Source organism: Rhineura floridana, chromosome 5 (genome assembly GCF_030035675.1).
Source record: "Rhineura floridana isolate rRhiFlo1 chromosome 5, rRhiFlo1.hap2, whole genome shotgun sequence".
Lineage (NCBI taxonomy): Eukaryota > Metazoa > Chordata > Lepidosauria > Squamata > Rhineuridae > Rhineura > Rhineura floridana.
Window position 1 is genome coordinate 43,424,290 of NC_084484.1, and position 22,404 is coordinate 43,446,693.

The following is a 22,404-nucleotide window of genomic DNA, read 5'->3' on the forward strand; positions in this document are numbered from 1 at the left end:
TTTCCATTGCAAAAAGGTATGATTTATTTTGGGCTTAATGTAACATTACTGCAGATTGTTTGGAAGCTTTTTAAAGATTTCAGTGATTAGATTTCCCTTTCTTTTGGGGAGGAGTGAAGCTGGAAGGGGAGCTAAAAGGGGAAATAACACCTCTAATCCAGCTTCTGGTAAATAGGCTGCCAGCTTTTAAAATGAGTTTCCTTTCTATTAGTCAGAATATTATGCTAAGCCTTAAGCATTAGTTTTTTATGTTGCCATAGCAGCCTTATTCCTGCAGGGTTGTGACCTGCGATGATTACAGTACAAAGCTTATAGGGTCTTGAAACCCCCTTTGAAGATGAAAAGTCTTTGATGGTTTATATTTATGCAAATCTCTTAGATATGATTTACCCAACTGAGACTGAATGGAGAGATGATTAAAATTCCCTTTTCCTTTGATATCCATTAATGGTTAAATATTCCTTAAATATAAAATTGATGCATTCCCCCCCGTCTTTATTGACTAAAATTTCCTTAGCATACCTGTGATATGTTTATCTCCCAACACATTACTAGATCTAGACAGACATAATAGATTTACAATATACAGAGGTAGTTTTTCCTCCCGTTCCCTTCCCTTTTGAAAGGGGGTGAAGGGGGAAGAAATCTGTACAAGAGCTTTTGTATGTTTCCAGATGATAGATTTTGGAATTTGGGCTACCCCACCGGCAGCTCAGAGCTAGCTGTGAACTGGTCTCATGGAAAAAATTTGAAAGCTTTGGTCTTCAAAGAATTAAACTTCCTTTTAAGGCCCTTCCTAGGTACGCTAAAAAATTATGAAGAAAAGGCCTCCGGAACAAAGGGGAACGGTGGCGTAATGAATAATGTGGGTGCCACTTTGGAAGGCTGGGGAACATTCACAGCTGTGTCAGTGTCAGACATGAAACAAAACAGAATGTCAGGTATATCAATACTTCTTTGTTTTTAAGAGCATGCTGATTTGCATTTAACTAAGTCAGGGTGATAGGTGTTAGGCAAATATTTTTGCAACTAAACCTTCACACTTCAAAATATACAGTAATGGTGGCATTCTAAAAAAGATAGGCCTAAGGGAACAGACCTCTTTCAAAGCTTGGTGGAGGTCCCCCCCCCATTAGCACTCTTGGCTTTGTTTTCTCTGTTATTTGTATTTCACTTCAATTGAAAGTTTAGATAACCATAACATGTTATACATTCTTTTTTTAAAAACCTGATCATTTCTTGCCTCCCTCTACAATGCTCAGTTTGCAGAGAAATTTGCACACCACTTAAAAGGCCGAATACTTATAGAACCTATGAATGTCATCCCTTTTGTGGAAACAGCAATGGGCTTGCTCAATTTTAAGGTAAGAAATGTCAGTATAATTTAGGGGGCATTTCTGCTTAAAGACCCAGATATATAATACACACGCATCATACATAATAATTCTCTTCTGTCCGTTTTGGCATGTCTTTTTTATTTTCTTGGAATCCAATAAAAGACACATGTGCCTTGACAAGATATGGAAAGCCCTAAATAATTACAAGTTCCCGAATATTTTAGCAACTCTCATGGATGATTTAATTCAGTTTTTTTCAGACTTCAAAAAATGCATAATTTCAGGAGTCTTATTCTAATATCTTGGAAGTAGTTCTTTTGTGAAGGTCTAAGAACCACTAACAACATTTAGCAAACAAACAAACATTGGAACCCTTACTGTCCATTAACATACATGATATTTTCTGTGACCCAATATGTGAACAAAAATGTCATTAAGGTGTGTGGAGCTCTCTTTCTTCATCTGCCCTATAAAAATGTTATTTCTTCTGTGCCTTCCCCCCCCCCCATCTTTTACAATGCAAATAGATTCCTAGTTTTGGCATCTAGCCTGTATGTTTCTGTGGAGGAAGGATATTAACAATGATGAAATTGAAATTGGAGTGCACCACAGCCATGCCAACGTTTCCTGGAAAAGTTTTGTGTTATTAGAAGGAGCTGCTGGGAGGCTCTTATGGCTACCACAGTGATATACACCACAGTTTACCACATGTCTGAAAGAGTTTTCAGCTAAAATTTAAAGAGTTTCTCGTTAAACATGTTCATATTTTAAAATGAGTTTATTTACTGGTGTGCTTTTTTAAATTCACAAAGAAGAAAAAGCATTAGTAAAGTTAGCACTGAAAAATATCGGCTAATATCCAATATCCTTGTGCAAGAGGATTTGTATAAATCATAAAATATCATAATAGGTAAATTTGCAACATTAATCATAATAGAATAAACAAGACCTCCATAACTAACTGTAGCCATGTGTTTTAACAGGCAGATGCTAGCAACCTATGAAGTATTTCAGTTTGCAACATTACATTTAAAAAAAAATTACTCTGTGATTATCACACATTCCTACAATGTGACTATTAATGCATTTAGCAATCCCCAAGATATAATTTGCCTTCAAATTATTTTCCATGCTACCTGTTGCATTTTAATATGCTTATTTTTTTAAAAAATATTATGCAGTCTGCTGTTGGCTAGGAACCCACATTATGCTGCACATTAAATAGTGATTAGAGGACTGCATCCTCCTTGAAGCTCCATCTGCAATGTATTAAACCAGTGATACTCTAGTTATGGTTCTATGCAGGTACTAAATATTCATGTGTAAAAAGAGATTCTTAACTCGTATGAAGTGTCCGCTTTTTAAAAACAGCATTTTGTTTACAGCTATAATATTTCTAAAGTCATTGGTGCATTACAAAGCTATGTTGTAAAAGCAACTACAAATAAGGATTTGTATGATGTGCTTTAAAACTATACTGGATATATTTGTATCCAAAGTATTTTTGTGTGTGTGTTAGTGTGCGTGGGTATAATTTATTGTTATTAGGCAAGGGAGTCCTGACAACTCTCTTGTCAGGGAATACAGAAACTTGGCTGATTAGTATTTTTTGGTAATAAAAATTATTTAAAAGTGCTTGCTGCTTACATTAACATTTTGGTTGCATTTAAAGGAAGTTTGTGAAGAAATTCTGAGGATGGGATCCCAAGTTGGCCTTCGTTTGGATGCAGTAGTCTTTGGAGGCGAGGATTTTCGTGCCAGCATAGGTGTTTCCTTTTTTTATTTTTAATGTTAATAGCTCAATATTATAATACCAGCACATTTGTTGTTGTTACATTGATCCCATTAAAATCAATGGGATTAAGTACATCTAACTGTTTACTGGGTTGGGCTATTATTTTAAAAATGGAGTCCACTGCTTGTATATCCCTCTGCCTTTGCTACATTAACAGGTCTAAATTTCTTTGCATTGTATACTAGGAAGTGATCTTCCTGATATGTAATTGAGTTGCTGCTTGGAATGAAAACCTACTACACCTGGTCTTTTACAAAAACACATTCTGTTTAGTGGTCCCTAGCTAAAAATTAAAGATAATAGCTGTTGAAATCAGCAGAGTAATTTTAAAATAGTTGTATTCTAGTGACCACTTACATATATAAATGTTTCAAAAGGAGCATTCTCCAAGGTAATATTTTGAGATGTAACTTTTTAATTTTAGCTTACAAAGAAATTGTAGACTATTATTATCTAAATAGTTTTAAGAATTACTTGCATGCTTAGTTCTGTTTTAGTACAGGCACCTTAATACTTCCCCTAGGAAAATAGGTACTCCTCAGTGCCTCTCTGTCTTGTGATGCTGTCACCATTTCTCCAAAGCAAAAAAAAAAAAAAAGGCAGAATCTCCTTTCTGTATTATGTTCCTACGATAGGCGTACCTTCTAAACATGTTCTTTCTGATCTGGTTCTGACAGCAACCTTTTGAGTGCAGTTCAAATGAAAGGAAGCAATATTTTAAATAATGATGAATACAAAGCCTTCATTTATTCCTGATAAGATGGCAAGCCAGGTCAAAATGGTGATGCTCAAATGCATGTAAGAATACATCCATTAGGATGAATTAGGAGGTAACAAATATGCTTTGAATTAAGCAGTTTTGTAAGTGCTAAAAAAAATATCTCAGAAGTTATCTACCATAGTTTTCCAATGTTCCATCCAAGGACTTGAGTATGAACATTTATCTTAGGCTAGAATTCTAAAGAAATGGACTTACTTCCAAGTAATCTGCATAAGATCAAAGCACTAGACTGAGACAGAAATAAGGGTATTTTAAAGCTAAAGCTGAACTTCTCCAATCACTTATTTCAGCAAAGCCCCACTGAATTAAATCGGACTACTCTAGATTAAATGGTAGGAGCATTACTGTAAATTTGTTTTATGATATCTATAACATAACCTTTGTAGTTGTAATAATAATAATAATAGATATCAGCAAATTGTTACTAAAAGCAGATATTCAAAAACAAATTCATGGTGTTACTATTAGTATATAAAGCCCTTAACAGTTTGGAACTAGTTTATCTTGAAAGATCATCTTACCCCATATATGCCCACTTGACTGCTTTGATCTGTGGAACTGGAACTTTTACAAGTGCCACATAGTATTTTATTATTTTCAATTTCAATTTATATACCGCCCTTAGCAGAATAGCTCTCAGGGCGGTGAACAAACAAGATAAAATACAATATATCATAGTAAAAAATCACAAAAACATGTACAAACAAACAACAGAAAGCACAACTTGGTTTAAATATATATTACGGTTCATGTGCTTAACAACCAGCCATTGTGCCCATTCACAATGCCTCATGGAGAACATGCACATAATCCATCCATGAAGTGGGAATTGTGCACTGTTCCAGGTCAATATACATCATCTCCACAGGGCCTTGGAGAATGTACCTATCTCAAATGCATTTGGTATATTCTACAGGCTGTACACACATTCCTTGGTCAACATGCAACATGCAACATCTCCAACATGCAGGTTATGTGCACATTCAGCACAACGGCTGGTTGTTAAGCACAAGAAATGATGTTACGCTTAACCCAGACACTGGAAACGTGGGAGTTCTGTTTGATTGCATCCAGCCACCACCACCCCCTTGTGATCATGCCAAAACCCTGGGAAGAGGCGGGGCAGAAAGGGAGCACAAGAATATAAACGTGAGAGTCTAGGGCAGACATGGGCTATTCCAAGCATTCCTTCCAAGGATACGAAGGTCTCCCAGCATCATTTTCCTGGGACTCCAACAGCAAAAGGAACCCATTTCACCTAGGAAAGCGAGGCTGGCGTAGTTTTCCATTGTCACATCTCGGTAGAGCTCCCTCTGCGACTCCAACACCATCGCCCCGTAGTATTTGTTCTACATGTGCACATACAAGGACTCGATCCTTCAGTGTGGCAGCACCTACACTCTGGAACTCCCTGCCCATTGATATTAGGCAGTTGCCATTGCTGAATGGTTTTTGGCACCTACTAACCCCTTTTTGATTTAGGCAAGCCTACCCAGACATGTAAATTTGACATATAATTTAATGTATAATTTCTAAATTATGTATATTTTTAAATGCTGATTTTATTTTTATTTTGACATGTTTTAGGTCAACTTGTTTTTACAACAGATTGTCTCGGGGGGATTTATATTCAATGCCCATTTAGAGCCTTTGATTATTAAGTGGTATACATATCCTATTAAATAAGATAAATATATTCCATATTTCTTACTGAAGAAAACCTCTGTAGTATAGCTTCGTGGTCAGGAACTAAATTTTGACAAAAATGCCCAATATTTCATTTCAGAAACAGTGATGGAAAGAGGAGAAGGGCTTTTGCAATAGCACCTTTGGTAACAAAATGTTCTTTCAACTACTGCACAGAAAACTGGGAAACAACATTTCAATCTTTTGTTGTCTGTCTTTTGGAAATGGAAAACAAATGTAATGCTAAGTAAACTTATGTTGCAAAGATTTTTAAATCACTCTCAATTGTTTGCTCTTTCTCTTCAGGTTCAACACGCAGTAGAGAAACCCACGATATTCTTTATGCCAGGCAAAAAATTATTGTTACAGCAAAGGCTTTTGGCTTGCAGGCCATAGACCTTGTATATATTGACTTTCAAGATGAAGAGGGGCTTCGTAAGCAGTCACAGGAAGGTGCATTAATGGGTTTCACTGGTATGGCTTTATGATAAATTTTAATTTTATTTATTTAGGTGAGTTATATACAGCTTCATATTTCAAAAAAAAATCTCTGAACAGGTCAAAGACAAAAAATACAATTAAAATTCCACATATTAGAGCAGCACAGAATGATTAGATATCAAACCCTCAATATAAACTAGCAACATAAGGAGACCATAGTGACTACTAGCAGATCAAAAATACTGAAATACAGCAACAATTCCCACCCACCAAATATACAAGCATGCATTTATAGGTAAACAGCAGCACTCTTAACTTCTGCTGCTATCTCCCCAACTCAAACTCCACTAAAAGATGAGGGGGAGATGATACACCCACAATCTTTCCTCCCCACAACAATAACCATAAAGGTAAAAAACAGCAAGAAAAGGGGGGCTCCCTTGCCCTCAGTTTAAAATATATTATCTCTTCTCCTTAATCATAAAAGAGATGCAGCACAGACTCCTGCTCATCTGCTTAAGCTGACCGGTGAAGGAGCAGAGAAGTCCTAAATGCTATAAAACATTTCATAATTACTTTCGCCCATAAGATGGCAGGTGGAAAATTCCAAGAGCAAAATTATGCCCTTAAAAGTCTTTCAACAAGTCATACCCAAGTGTGTCGCTCTTTTATTATTTAGTGAAAGTACAACATAAACAATGATCGCAGTCTAAACATGGAGCCTTCTGCTCCTGCAATTCAGAGGAGACCCATTCTTGGCTGGAAACCTGCACACAGCTCAGTTTCCCATTTGCTGGGCCTGTGTGCTAACATTTATTGCTGCCGTTGCATTTTGGGAATCAAATGTTCCAAACAAGTCTTTTAACAAATTTGAATAAAACTTTTTTTTTACATTTGCTGATCACTACTGGGAATTCATTTCAATAAACGGACAAAATCTTGACAGTTTGCATTTTTATTATGAAGTGCTGGAAATAAAAAAAAATGACAACAGCCCAGTATGCTAATTAGCATATGATAGTTATTTTCTTGTCAGTCTTTTCTTTGAGTTGCTTTCCCCTAGTCTGCCTTGTTTCTCAGTAATTGCCTGCTCACCTGATGACACCTACAGGTACTGGCAAGACAGCATGATCAGCAGGCTTCTTGCAGCCAATCCCTGTAACACAGACGGCTTGCCAGTGATTGGTGCGCTAGATCTTGGAGGCGCCCGTATGAGATGTGATACATGACAAACACTGGAGCTTCATGATTAGAATCAGCTACTTGGCTTGCATGCAAAGATTGTAATGTGCTTTAATGTGATTTAAAGAACAACAGCACCAACACTTCAGTGATACATTTCATTCAAGTTGGGTACCTGATGCTTCTACAGTTATGTAGGCTTTAATACGGGGGGGAGGGGAACACCTCTTTGAAGGTCTTAAACTAGTAAGAAGCTTATTTAAAGTAAAAAGAGAGAAGTTTAAAATTACAGTTACAAAAGAAAAACAAGAAGGAAGAGTCTTGTGACACCTTCAAGACTAACAAATGTGTTGTGGCATATAAGCTTCCATCCCTGAAAGCTTGTTCCATAATAAATATGTTAAGTCTTTAAGTCTGTTCCTTGCTTTTCCTGTCATAAATGACTGCCTCTCTAGAAGTAATTACAAGAACAGCCTAATGCTATTCCATTCCAAACACTATAAGAATTACTTGGGGCACTTTTCAGCCAAAGGTGTGCATTAAAGTGGCTACTATTTCCTTTACCCAACCAACTTTCAAGGCTTTCTCGCACTCCTGTTAGAGCCAATGAGCAAGATCCAAAGCACCACACATGCACAGTAGCTTAATAGCTCTCAGCTGCCAGTGGCAGCCTCTTATACCACTTGAAAACTCCCTCCAAGGGTTGGAGGCCCTCATAAGAACAGAGGAATCTGCAGGGAAAATAGACTATTTGCTCATCTAGCCCAGTACTGACTGGCAAAAGCTCTCCAGGGTCTCAGGTGGAGGTCATCTCATGCTACCTGGGGGTTTTGTTGTTGTTGTAAATGGAGATGCCAGGGATTGAACCTGAGACCTTCAGCATGCAAAGCAGGTGCTCGGCCACTGAGCTGTGGTTCCTTCCGATCAGACAAGGGATTGCCACCAGGGGTGTAGTCATCCAGGGTCTCAGGAGGTCTTAGATCCTTTACTTTTGGGAGAGCAGGGTCCCAGTACCTCCAGCATCTTATGAGCCAAGCAGCATGAAAGGAAGTGATCCACTGAGTAGAATCTTCTAACATGCTTCCTTGTCTTTCCTGCTGATTGAAGCCAATCAGAGTGAAAGAAGATGAGTCAGCCACTGAGAAGACTCTCTTCAGTAGCTTACACTTTCTCTTTCCATGCTTATTGGCTCCTATGGATGTCTGTTGTTGTGGGAGAAGGCATTAACAAGGATCTCATTCTCAACCCAGCAGCAGAAAAGGGGGGAGGGGGGAGACTTGTGGCTGTGACTATCATGAAAGGATCCTGCACTTCTGAATTTGCCACTACACTACTGATTGCCACCTAAAGTTTTTTTAAAAAAAAATCATTTACCATTTGAGGACAAAAATGTATTGTATGAATGTACAGACCACTTTGGATTCTGAACACTGAAAACATAATAGGTCCTTTATCCCACCACTTGCTGTTGATGAACAAAGTGTTGACAAGACCCTACTCTTTTATTCTAAATTAATTAAAATATATCCTGGTTATGTTCTCAAAAATCACCAACACTATTCCACACTTTATGATTTGGAATGAATACAATCATTTATGAAGTGATAACTCCACTTATGTGATGATGATACAGACAACCTGCTTCCCAAGTGGTGGTTACATGCACAATTTTGGAAGTTACAATGTGCTATATAGTTGTCTGTTTTATATCAAGATCACCAGGCCCAGATTAAGTGGAGAAGGTGAATTTTAGTTACCCTTGTGATCACATAAACTAAAAGGCTGGATTTTCCACCCAGTCTCCTAATTAATGTTTTGGGAGCTTAATAATCCTTTATATAGTACATTGTTATTCTGGAATAATTGATCTGGGGCATACTCCTAATCACTAAAGTAGATGCAGCTTGCCGTTCAATATTTTAAGCACTATTTGGAAGCTGGAACTAATCTTTCACCTGTCTTAAATTATCTTGATTAAAGTATGTTAAGCAGTAACTAATCTGCATTAAATGATCTCTTAAATGACCGTTCCAAAGACACATTTTTCAATTTTCTATTATGAGTACATTAGCATTTTCAGTTATCGGAATTCAAATGCCTTATGTTTTTAAAAGGAGTGAATACTTTCAACTGAAGTTACTAGGATTTCTATGTGATAAGCACTGCTCCATGACGCACCTCCTATAACGTGAAGAGCTGTTCCATTGTGCCTTAAATGCATTTCACCATGCCACTGCAAACTTTTCTTTACCCCCATTTAACGTGGCATGAAAATGCTAACACCATCTGTGTGGTAAACCGCTTTACACAAATGGCTTGCAGTATAACAGCCACCACCTATAGTGATCTGAAGTGGAGTCCATGTGGCAGCTGCTCTGAGAGCTCTGCTTATAAAGCAGGATAGATTTTTAAAATAAAATAAACAAGTAAATAAATGTTGACTAGCTTCAAGGCAGGAGATCTGAAGCAAAATCAGAAAAAAGTTGCTGTCTACTCAGTGAATCCCCATTCATTTCAGTGGCATCTGTGCCTAGATTCAAGCACAATGGATTTAAGGGCAGAGTTGAGCATTGAATTGTGCCTTTAACTGTTATCAACATAGTTGTCCTTACCCTGGAAGACAATCTTACTCAGCCACGAGTGATCGCCAGTGAATTAAAATGAATCCATGCAGGGCTCATAAATCTTCTGTGTAGGGGTGAGTAAATAGTGGCTTTCCCAGTTGTTGGACTTCAGCTCCCATCAGCCCCAGCTATCATGGCAAGTGGTCAAGGAACATTGGAGTTATAGTCCAAAACATCTGGACGGAATGAGATTGGGGAAAGCTAATGTAAAGATTCTCCTGTAATCCAATAATCATGTTAGCCGTTTGATCCCAAGAGTTAGCTTGCTTCTAGCAGTTCAGGACTTTGAGATTAGTCAACCAGCCATCTCGAAATTAAAATTAAAAAATTAAAATTAAAATTCACGACAGAGAACTCAGCATGAACCTCCAACACCTCTTTTTTTATTGTCCAGTTATGTTCATATCTTTTAAAGCTGGCTTTCCTCCTGTGTAGAGTTAGGGCCCTCTGACTCTGTATGGGGCTACATATTAGTCAGCTGTATTAGTCTCCAGTCAGGTGAAGAGTTGTCATCTCTCTGCTATCACTTCTGGTCTTCCAAGCATTTTATGCTTTACAGTGAATATAAAGCAACTGCCTCTTCAGAGAGTACACTGAGAGCACAAAAAGGAGAGTGCAATGTACTGGGCAGCACTAATGTGTAAAGTTGAACTTAGAGCCAATTCATATGTTTCCAGAGTGGTGTGCTCACTGCTTCCCATTGGCATCTGCCCATACCCTCCAGTAATGTGTGGATGAAGATGACATTTGCATAGGAAGAAACCAAATAGTTGGCCCTACTACCACATTAGTTTTGGAAGAGGCCATGGCTCCCACACATTGCTGAAGTAATATATCAATCTGTCTCCCAGGTTTTATCCTAAGGGTTCCAGAAGTGTATTTTCTAAATGTTACAAGCAAAACATTAAACATGATCTAAATTCAATGTGATTTCATTTCTCATAAGTTTTAGTCCACACATCAACAGTTTTAAAGAGATCACTCTCACATGTGAGAAATGCCAGTTAAATCTTCAGAATAAGACAATAGTGGAGTCCGCTAACTTTCATTTGGCAATCCCTAAACAATAAATAATAATTTGGGTTATGTTAGTTGTATGCAGCCAAATATGCTGATCATTACAGCTCTCTGGGCAGCCCTGTAGCCAGGATGGGGCAGATGGATGCACTGCCTCCCAGAGCTGTGCTCCTCCCTGTAGGATTCTTTTTTTGAAAATTGTCTTTTAATTTGTGACATGACAGACAATGACAGCCTCCATTTAAAGAATGACAGCTTGACAGGAGCAATTTAAGAATAGAACCTTCTGAAAAATTCAGAGAATAAGCCAGGGCAAACACACAAGAAAACCTTATCTTGGAGAGCCCACCAAAGTCTGCTCACTCAAGAATTTTCCCTGTTTGAGAGTGGCTTTTCCATGATCTCAATCGCCCTATAATTACTTAAGTGACCCTGAAATAAACAGCCTGTAGAGTTGAAGAGTTAAATATTAGAACTTTGTATTATGGGCTAGAGTGAGACTCCACCCATTGGGCTTTGCTCTGCTCTGCTTCGTAGTTTCAGTTTCAGTCTCTGCCCAGGCAGCAATAAAGAAGCATGTTTGTTTGTAAGTAAGTAAGAAGTAAGAGCTTGTTTGTTCTGCAGTTATTATGATAAGTAGAGCAGGATTATTGCTAAAGGGTGAAATAAAGAGATAACTTAAAGTGATCTAAAAAAAACCCTACCCTAAGTTACCCTTTACTCTTTTAAAGCACTCACTATACTCAGAATCATAGTGGCTTTTTCTTCTTTTTCTTGAGTACTTGATGGCAAAGGATGAAAATAGCCCTGCAGCACACTACAGTTAGCTGGCTGGCTGGCCACCTAGACTGCAACTCAGGCCTAATTTCTGATTTTTCCGATGTATGCAGCTCAACATGAGGCCTTTTCAGGGTTTCTGGGCAGAAAAATCAGCACAGCAACCAGGAAAAAAAAATCTAAAAGTTTTCCACAATTAGTTTCCAGTCACTTGGGCCTTTATATAGTAATCAGTTATTTTCCCCCTTGATTGTACAGAAAGGAAAATCCAAAAGTAATTTTTTTCTCTCTGAAAAGGTATATTGTGAACCTACCATTCAGAAAGCTTTATTGCATGTTTATCAAGCATTTTTATAAGTTTATGAAATGGTCTATTATGCAGTAAATATTTTTCAAAGTTAAGGATTCAGTCTCATTGACTTCAACAAAAAAGTTATGCATACTGTTCTCAGCGCCACTCTCCCTAAATGCTTGACTGTGGTTGCATTGTAGTATGCTCTTACTCTGTTCCTAACCTGTTTTTACTGACTTTTGATAAAAGATTAAAACTGGATTTTTGAGAAACCAAGCTCCACATTAACTTCATAGTTATAGCATAAACTGTTTTGTTTGTTTTTACACCTTTGGGTATCCCCTTGTTTACTGTGTCCTTAAAATATATTTTTTTTCTTATGAAACAACAAAAAAATACCAGTCATTTAATTCCTGGTATTCATACTAAATTTTCTGTTAATTTGACCTTTACATAGACCATTATGTAAGTTAACACACTTGCTGCATAGAGGAGGAGTGGGCGGGAATGTCACCACTTTTCCTTTCCCATGGCCTGGCTCTCACATCTTCTCCACTGGTGATGGAGGTGGGAATTGGCTGGCACTATGCACCTGCCCACAAGAAATGCCCCACCTAGAAATATGGCTGCCCTACTGGCTGCAGGTTTGTCTCTGGGTCATAAAATCTTTCCAATATGGCCTTCTGTGTTCCTACATCCCTCTCCAATTTTAGAACACAAATGGTTTGTTTGTAATTACAGGATCAACTGGCTCTTTAAATTTCGTTCTTCTATTTTAAGCCTTTTCATACATATAGCCCCTATATATTTAGTCATAATTTTGAAGTGCGGATGTTTTTTTAAAGGCAACGGTGTTTTGTACCATTTACAGAACTACGTAACTCTTGAGTTTATATAGACAGGACACTGTCAATATACACGTCCATCAGCTGTAATCATGTTTATGTACATAAAAATGGTAAACCCTGGAATGGCACTTTAACAGCTGACTTAGCCTTCTCAGTAGTGGCCCCCGAATTATGGAACGACCTCCCTGACGAGATACGCCTGGCGCCTTCTTTGTTATCTTTTCGGCGCCAGGTAAAGACCTACCTCTTTGCCCAGGCTTTTTAAATTTAAATTTTAAATTTTAATTTTGTTGTTGTTGCAATTTTGTTTTCACATATGTTTTATAGTGCATTTTATTTATACTCACTTGTATTTTAACCTGTTTTTATTGTTGTACACCGCCCCGACAGCTTAAAAGCACAATAAATAAATAAATAAATAATAAATAATTATAGCTGCTCCAGTGCAACATGCCGAGAAGCTAGATATAAATATGAAACACTATAGGATCCTCTCCCCCCCCCCTTTTTTTACAGTCTTTTGTAGAAGACAAAAAATGACACCATCATAAAATTACATAAAAGACTTGACAGGTATTGATTTAAAGCATGATATATATCAAGTGGTACGGCAAAAAAGATTTCATGGCCATACATTTTAATGCCTTCCAATTCTGCAACCTCTCTCTAACTCGTCAATAACAACAGTTTGGTTTAAAATGTTTCCCTTGTTTCTCCATGACACTAAAGTCTATTATACAATTGTTTGGGTACGCAAGGTGCAGCAAATGGCAGCCTAGGGCCATAAATCAAATGGTGTTTTTACACTTTGCTGTTGTCAGAGTCTTAAACAGGTTGAAGCCCTTCCAGTGTATGTCACCATAGGCAAACACCTGCCATTAAAAAATAATTGACTGATACTTTAAGGGCTTCCTCCTCACAATACAACACTCCTCTTTAAATACATAGGTTTCATAATTAATTACTTATACAAAAATTGACAATTTGATTATTATGGGCAAAACAGAGTAAAAATTAAGGATATAAGTATATTCACTCTAGTGGGATAATTTGTAATATCTTTTCCTTTAGAACAATTATGGCAGAACAGCATAAAGAACATTACACTAATTTCTCCAATGTAATTCCTTTTTGGAAATCAGTCTTTGAAGGATTTTTAAAAAATATGTGAAACTTATGGAAGCATCTGGACCTCAAATTATGAAAAATGATCATTAAAAATACAACATCAGGCAGCATCTTGTGGTATAATTTTCTAAAATCTGTGGTACTGCTAGAAAGAAAAGTATCCTATTTGCATGAAATTGATTTCAGTTTAATTTTTATTATCAAGAATTAAACTGCTTTTGGAACAAGATTTCTGAAGAACAGCAATATTCCTTGAACAACAAATTGCAGGAATGAGAGCACATGTTTCTTCCATATATTCATATTTTTCTTATTAATAGTAATTTCTAATTTGATACTGTGATTTCATATTGTTTCATGTGTTATACCTATGCTACCCTGAGGTATAGAACAGCAGCATATAAACATTTTTTTAAAATTAATAGTTTATGACTTATTGCAAATTGTTTTTCTGGATTTAAACACAACTCCTTTACATTAACCAGAAATTTCTGAAATATTCTTTTTACCCAAAAATAAGAGTTTGAGTTTAATGCTGTCTGTCATACCATTATATTTTTAATGAGGACAAATCTATTACAGCTATTTGCAAACCTCTTTCCTTTTCATTTCTCATAGGAGTGCCAGGTGGGTGCACGAATCCATTTTAATGCAGCCGAATAAAATACTCGAATCCTCATACAATGTAAACAGTTGTGCAGAAAAGAAAGCACAATCTGATTTCTGAGTTCCGATTTTGTTGCTGTTTTCAAACCCCTGTCTTTCTCATGATGGAGCATATCATGTTTTTTAAATGATGGTATGGTTATTTGCCGAGAGAGAGAGAGAGTATATATATATATATATAAAACCATAGAGTAACTTTTTAAAAAATGATGTGCCCCTTCATGAGAAAGAAAGGGGCTTGGTTGACTAATTATTCACTACTATACCATTAGAATAATAGAAAAGTACACCACCATTTATTAAATAGGATGCACAACAACTTCAGTTATTAAATAATAATACATTTTTCTCATGTCACATAATTGCATCAAATCTTAATTAATGTAAAGTGTAATGTCAATTAATACCTTCTTAAAGTTTAACATGGCACAAACTGATTTCTCTCAGCCTCATTTCTGTAAGCAAATTTCAATTTATCACAATACTTTGTAAACATAAAAGATAACAAAAGGTGGGGGAGAGAAGCCCAGTGTGTCATATCTAGCAAAAAATAATACCTTTGTTGAAGAAAACAGTTCAAATAAATGTTGCTTACTTTAAGACTTTTTATTAAATGTTATTTAAATTTTTTGAGTCAGTAGGATGGAATGGGGCTCACATTTTAAAGGGAAACTGCATAGGAGAGATGGAATCTGTTTCACTGGTGGACAGACACAGTTGGATTTCACCCACTGGAAACAACCATATTCTTGAGTATGTCCTAGTCACATTCATGGGGCTCGTGGAGGATACTTAACGGGTAGATTATGCCCAGTATTTGTAATGGTTTCGTGATTTTGACTTTGAGATAGGACAAGTTACATAAATAATAAATTAATTCAGAATGTTGCTAAAATATAATTGCTAGCACATGAGGAGAATTTAGACTGCAATCCTATATGTGCTTACCTGGGAATAAGCTCCAGTGGAAACAATGGTGCTTACTTCTGAGTTGTCCTGCATTTCATTATTAGAGAATAATTGGCTAATCCTATAAAAGATTTATACTTTGGTATGTCCATAGTTTACCTTTTTACAAGGTAGGAATAAAGATCCCTTTGATAGCCTGGCTATATCTTTTCCACCATGCTTTGCGTAGCTGGTCCATAAATACTGAAATGCCAGGCACATCTATGTTTAAAAACACAGCGTTTTAAAGTTACTGTTATGTCTCTTTTTAGTTCATGTAGGGTAAGAGAAGTGCAGCTTAAAAATTGAGGTTAAACTTTTTTAAAGAAAAACACTCAAAACATGAGAGACTGTGCAGTATTTCAGAGCCTCAAGTGATTGGAACATTTTGCTGGAACATCTGTTAGTAAATGCTTGACTCTGGGGTTATTAATCTTCTTTGTAGGTAAGCAGGTGATTCACCCTAATCAAGTTGCTGTTGTCCAGGAACAGTTCTCACCAAGCCCTGAGAAAATTAACTGGGCAGAAGAACTTGTTACGGCTTTCAAAGAGCATCAGCGTGTAGGGAAGGTAACTTTTTCCTTCATACTATGTGCAAATTAAGAAAGTTATTTCAAATGGAAATTTAAAGTATATCGTGTGGGATTTGTGTTAACATCATAAAGAGTGCAGTAACATTTATATCGTATATAGAATATATATCAGTATAGATTTACTAAAAAAAAGTAACTTGCATGTTGTTGAGTTTCATTGTAAATGGCAGTTTCAGTCATGTATATTGAGTGTTGTTTTTTCTCTCATCCTTTATGTAAGATATCTTAAATTCAGAAGTCTTACAAAGACATCTTTTTGACCAAGCTTTCCCTGCCCCATAACATCAGACCGTTTTTCATTTGTGTGAATTCCCTGAGTTGTTTTTTTATGTTTTATATGCTTTTTAGACTGCTGTTTTACTTATTTATGTTGTATTTTTGTTTTAATGATAATGTTTATTGTTTTTCAGTTGTCCACCAAGTGGACATTTTTTCAAAACAATTAAGCGGTTTATAAATGCTTTTCAATAAATAAATAATGTAGATATAGTGTTTCTAGGCATCCAGTTAGTTTAATAAACTCACTATTATATTTGACTAAGATATTTGATAAAGAGAAAAATGGAAGAAAAAACCCACAAATTCTATGTCTCCATGTTACCTTTTTATTAACTATAGGGATTTATATCCCACCTTTCAATCAGATTTCCCAGATGGCTTACCAAATTTCCATCCAACTTCAAGAAAATAATTATGAAATACTGCTCGCTTGTCTGGGTTTTCTTTCTTTTTTTTACACCCCAACCCCAAGTAGCTGATATGAATTACTTTTTTTGACACTTAGAGACACTTGTGGGGAAAGTTCACTTGTGAGTGAAGTTTTCCATCCTCTGCGATTCCTTGCAGGATGGGGCCTCTGCTGATTGCAAAGTGCATTTGGAGATTTGGAATGATATTAGAACTTATTTTTGGACTAGGGGGATTTTGGATAGAAAAGAGTGCAAATTACTGCTTGAATATGATTGTTCCTAATTTAGTGCATCATTGAATCTCATGTTTCCTGCTCTGTGGGTTTCTGCTATGTAAACATTGCGGTGGTAAAGCACAATCTGTCTTCACTTTGTGCCAGTAACACTTAAATTAGGGGTCGCCTGAAGGAAAATTTTATGCTCGTTGCAGCATTGTCGGCTAATTATCTTAAAGGTTATTTGCTATAATGTAGTTTGCCACTTTTGGGGGGGGGGAGAACTAGGGGGAAAGTTGCAATTAAATGTGATTCTTCTATCAAGAGCCAACATCTGAAATTGTTATCAAGCCAGTGAAGTTTTGTTCTCCAGAAGTGCAGCAGAGAAAGTGTGATTCTTTCTGTGCAATTTACACAATATTTAATTGCCAAAAACATATTTAGGAAAGCTGAATGCACACAATGTGTGTGTGTGTACGCACTTCTTCCTGTCCCTTAATCCCATTAACACTTGATTGAACTGTGAAAATATATAGTGATAGTTTCATGTCTTTTGGTCCCTCTAGTGCTTACCAAATGATCGATCTGCACAATTGACTTTATTTCAGAAATGCTAAAAGCTTACACCATATTTTCACTTTATCATGAGATTTTCTTAATACCTGCTCTTCAGGATAAACTGATTGCAGTATAATCATAATGAAGCTCCTGTTCCATCTTCAGCCATACTGTAGCATATAACTATAACACTGAAGACCAACATGAATGCTAGATTTAGGTTTCCTGTAATTCAGTCTGCATCTCTTCTGTTTTGATCACTTTATTTACATATGTTTAATGTTTCTAATGAATGGTGTGTGTGTGTGTGTGTGTGTGTGTGTGTGTGTGTGTGTGTGTGTGTGTGTGTGTGTGTGTGTGTGTGTGTGTGTGTGTGTGTGTGTGTGTGTGTGTGTGTGTGTGTGTGTGTGTGTGTGTGTGTGTGTGTGTGTGTGTGTGTGTGTGTGTGTGTGTGTGTAGACAGTTTTGAAAGCAACAAACAGAACTTCACTCAAGCTTGCTCTGGATCCCTATAAGGATTCCGTTAATATATGAACGTAATTGTGATTAACAACAAAGAGGTTTTTATTGTAGCTGAAATGTTTTGTTAATACAATAAAAATCTGTTTGGTTAATCACAATTACGTTTATATATAACATTACAGCAATAGAGATGCCAGCAGATCCAGCAGCATTGACCAAAAGGGAGAACTTTTGGATTTACTCCCTGGACACATTGGCACCACATGGCCTGAACCTGGAGGACAGTACCACCACTACTTAGCTTCTGCAAATGAAGCCCCTCTGAGCATTCCATCCTCAAAGCTCTATAACTGCCACCTTGGTAACAGCATTTATATGTTGGCAGCTGATGAAGGCGGAAGCTGAAATGTTTTGTTAATATAATAAAAACCTCTGTTTGGTTAATCACAATTACGTTCATATATATATATATATATATTTCTTCTTGGCGATCACTCGTGACCGAGTAAGATTGTTTTCCAAAATATAGTCTTTAACAATGAATGGATCCCTCTGAATCTGTATCCACCACCAATGTACCAGACCATGACTAGGGGCTTCTGGATTTCACAGTCCTGCCCCTGTCGCCATTTGCCAATCACCATGGGACTTTTGTTATGGAAGACACCTATGTGTGACCACGATCAACACACAATCTTGACAGAAAAAGGCTTTGATCCCATGGCATGGGTACCACAACGATTGGAAGTCTTTTATCTGCTGCAGCCTTCATCCGCCTTCACAGCTGTTGTAACATACACATTGCTATCCTCCGCCTGTTCTGCCGTTGAGGACTTTCTTGGATCGTTTTTTGTCTGGTTCCTCTCCCTTGACCTTACCGCCATGGGTGACCCTGCTGGGAGTACATGACTCCCGATGGCAATTACTGGATTGTCACCTTGTAGTGGTGAGTGGGCTTGCGTGTTCCAATGAACCCTTCCAATATATATATATATATATATATATAAAGACAGTTTTTAAAGCAACAAACAGAACTTCACTCAAGCTTGCTCTGGATCCCTATAAGGATTCCGTTAATCACCTAATATATATATATATGAACATAATTGTGATTAACCAAACAGAGGTTTTTATTATATTAACAAAATGTTTCAGCTTCCTCCTTCATCAGCTGCCAACATACAAATGCTGTTACCAAGGTGGCAGTTATAGAGCTTTGAGGATGGAATGCTCAGAGGGGCTTCATTTGCAGAAGCTAAGTAGTGGTGGTACTGTCCTCCAGGTTCAGGCCATGTGGTGCCAATGTGTCCAGAGAGTAAATCCAAATGTTCTCCCTTTTAGTCAGTGCTGCTGGATCTGCTGGCATCTCTATCACTGTAATGGAAAAGTCCAACAGGCTGTGACCCTCGATGTTAAAATGCTTTGCAACTGGTTGCTCCACTTTTTTTGTCAAAATTGCTGACTTGTGGTTCCTGAAGCACGTGTGTAGGTGAGTTGTGGTCTTTCCTACGTATTGGATATGACATCCTGGTCTTTTGCACTCAATGATGTAAACTATATTGCAGGACCTGCAGGAGATGTTCTGTTTGATGTAATATGTCCTGCCTGTCCTAGTGCTTGTAAAAGTGGCTGTCTCCCTGAGGTACACACAGGTGATACAGCGTTTGGAGTGACAAGGATGAGACCCTGGATTGGTGATAGGTGGCTTAAGCACAGCTCTCACCAACAGTCTGCACAAATTAGGAGGTTGGCGAAATGCTCTAACAGGAGGCCTGCTGATGGCTCTGGTAAGATGTTCAGAGTTTGGCAGCAATGGGTAGCTCTCCTTGATTGCTCGGTGATAGTTAGGAGATGCTGGATGGAAATCTACCACAAATGGAATCCGTTGGTCTCTGTTATATATGTATAACAAATTTTTTTTGCATTTCTCCATACACAAAGACAAGTGATAAAGGAAACAGAATATTAGAATATTTATATTTATTGCTTTTGCAATGTCAAGGAGTACACATTTTCAGTATCAAACTCCTTGCTGGGCTATCGTTTTATATAACTATATCACAGCTGCACATCTGGCATAGAAGAAACTTTAATTATTAAATCATTGTTTTCCTAAGTTCTTCCAAACAATTTTAGACTTACAGTACTACTGTTTAGATGCAGCAACTGATTGAGAATGACTTTGCAATCAATTGGGGGGAAATGACATGCAATTAGGGTGGTTTAGAGTTGAAAAATGTTTTTGCAATGCAAGGTGAGCTTCTTCCTCACTGTTTTGCCTGCTGTCTATGAATGTGATTCATGGAAATACTTAGATTCTTTATAACCCACTGTTAACTCCTAATATTTATAAATATGACACTGGCCGTTTACTATAGGATTAAATTTTGTCCTCCTCAAAGTGAGAAACAGCTTTGCTATTGACTTCAGCAAAGCCCTATTTTCGCCCTGTGAAGAGAAAAAGGATGCTGTTTTGATCAGTCTCCTTAAAACCTCTTATCAGACTTTGTATTGCTATATTGAAAGAACTAACACTTTAAAAAAATCTGGTCAAGTATGATTGCTTAATTTTCCAAAAGAACTACCTGTCACAACAGGAGACACATGTGGCGCGTCCAAAGAAGACACTTAAATGTTCATCCTGATTTGAGGCTCCTGGTCTTGAAAGTTTCAATTTATGTATTTCTAATATATTGCTCCTTTTTCCTTATGAGACCTAATGTACAGATATCACATGGCCAGCAATGCTGCTGTCTCTATCTTATTTCTTATTATTCCTTCCATTAAAGCAAAACGTTAATTTCACCAGAGCTAAAATACAATTCTAGATTGATACTATTAAGCATTCCATGTTGTGTCGATGTGTTATTAATCAAAACTGAAAGCCTGGGGGGGAAATCCTAAAATGCAAAGGATTAGACTGACCAGTTTGCTCACAGATAAATTGCTGGTCTTGAGCCTCTGGGATCACAGTTTGTTTTTAATTGGAAGTTCGATGTCCTCAGTCAACAATAGTTTACAGTAACATACAGCAATCAGTTAACACAATTTATCACGTTTGGAAGGTACAGAACAGCTCTTATAGAGAGAATCCAAACTATGCTCCTGCATCTAGGGGAATGAAATATTTGGTTTAGTAATAAGTAATAACCAAAACCAGAAAGAAATTGAGTAATAAATTGACATCTCAACAATAGTGACATTATAGCCAGGTAACAATTTCAGATTTGCACTAAACTGAACTTTTGGTTGGTTGGTTGGTTTCCTGCAATTGTGGAAAAACAGTTATACTCCAATTTAGCTATTCAGTTACTTTTAACAGAATACTTTTAATCAGCACCATGATGTTTATATACCAATTTATGCCCTACTTTATTTAGATCTTTGCTCTAATGTAAGAATTTTTTTAAAAGATCATAACATCATCACAGTTTATTTTAAGCTATAAATTCGTATGTACAGTAATAAATATATTCAGAGGTAATTTTACTAACTATTTAAAAGAAATTTATTTATAAAAATGTGTACTGCCTTTCAATCTGAAAACAGTGCACAATAAACACACAAAAACATTTAAAAAAATAAAAAACAATATGAAAAGCTTTAAAAATCTTTTCAGAAAAATGTGTAAGTTATGCATGTTCTGTTTTAGTAGCCTTTATAACTGTACTGGTTCACAGCATTACCGTTTGAAATAATTAATAATTCAACAGAGAACAGAATACACAGTTGATCAAAAGTATAATTTGTCTAGCCCAGCTAAGGAGGTCTGCATGCATAGGCAGGTTTATTTTGGTTGACAGAGAACAACAGGCATAAATCAGATAAAGAGCCGAGTGAGGATTCTGCTCTGTCTGCAATATATTGCTTTGAATGGGATGAGCATTCTGATGTGTGTGCTCCCATAGCCATTCTTGCATTACTTACACCTGCCTAGTGATGAATCACGGCCATTATTTTTAAAAGGGAAATCCTATCTATGTGAAAGCAGGACAAGATCCTGTATTTAACAATCTAAAATAAATTTTAGAAAATATGTGGCGACAGAAGAAGTTTAGAAGCATGATGTAATTATTTTTCATAAAGGATATCCAGTGAAATAAACAAACATCTTAAAGTGGACAAATGCAGGTAGCTTCTATAACAAATGTGACAATGTTAAATATTACTGTTAAACCAGTAATAAACACTTGATCTCCATTGTGTATTCAGGTATATAAATAAGGCTGTGAGTGTGATTTGCTGTGATTCTACATAAAGCACATAATGGGTATTGGGCACAGAGTCCACTTTCCTGAGAATTTCGGCTTTCTAGTCCTTCACAATCATGTGAATATTTTCTCACAAAGAGAGCCGTATTCAAAA

At 36.8% G+C, this 22,404-nt stretch overlaps 1 protein-coding gene across 2 annotated transcripts in view; it reads left to right on the top strand.

The window, feature by feature from the left end:
- The window catches only part of CLYBL (citramalyl-CoA lyase), a 270,160-nt gene that overhangs the window by 236,358 nt on the left and 11,398 nt on the right, over positions 1-22,404 (top strand). For both annotated transcript variants that reach the window (XM_061626587.1, XM_061626589.1), the window contains exons 4-7: positions 1,263-1,364; positions 3,010-3,103; positions 5,906-6,073; positions 15,968-16,092. In XM_061626587.1, the coding sequence (XP_061482571.1) occupies positions 1,263-1,364; positions 3,010-3,103; positions 5,906-6,073; positions 15,968-16,092 (489 nt within the window). The remainder of the gene's footprint in view (positions 1-1,262; positions 1,365-3,009; positions 3,104-5,905; positions 6,074-15,967; positions 16,093-22,404) is intronic.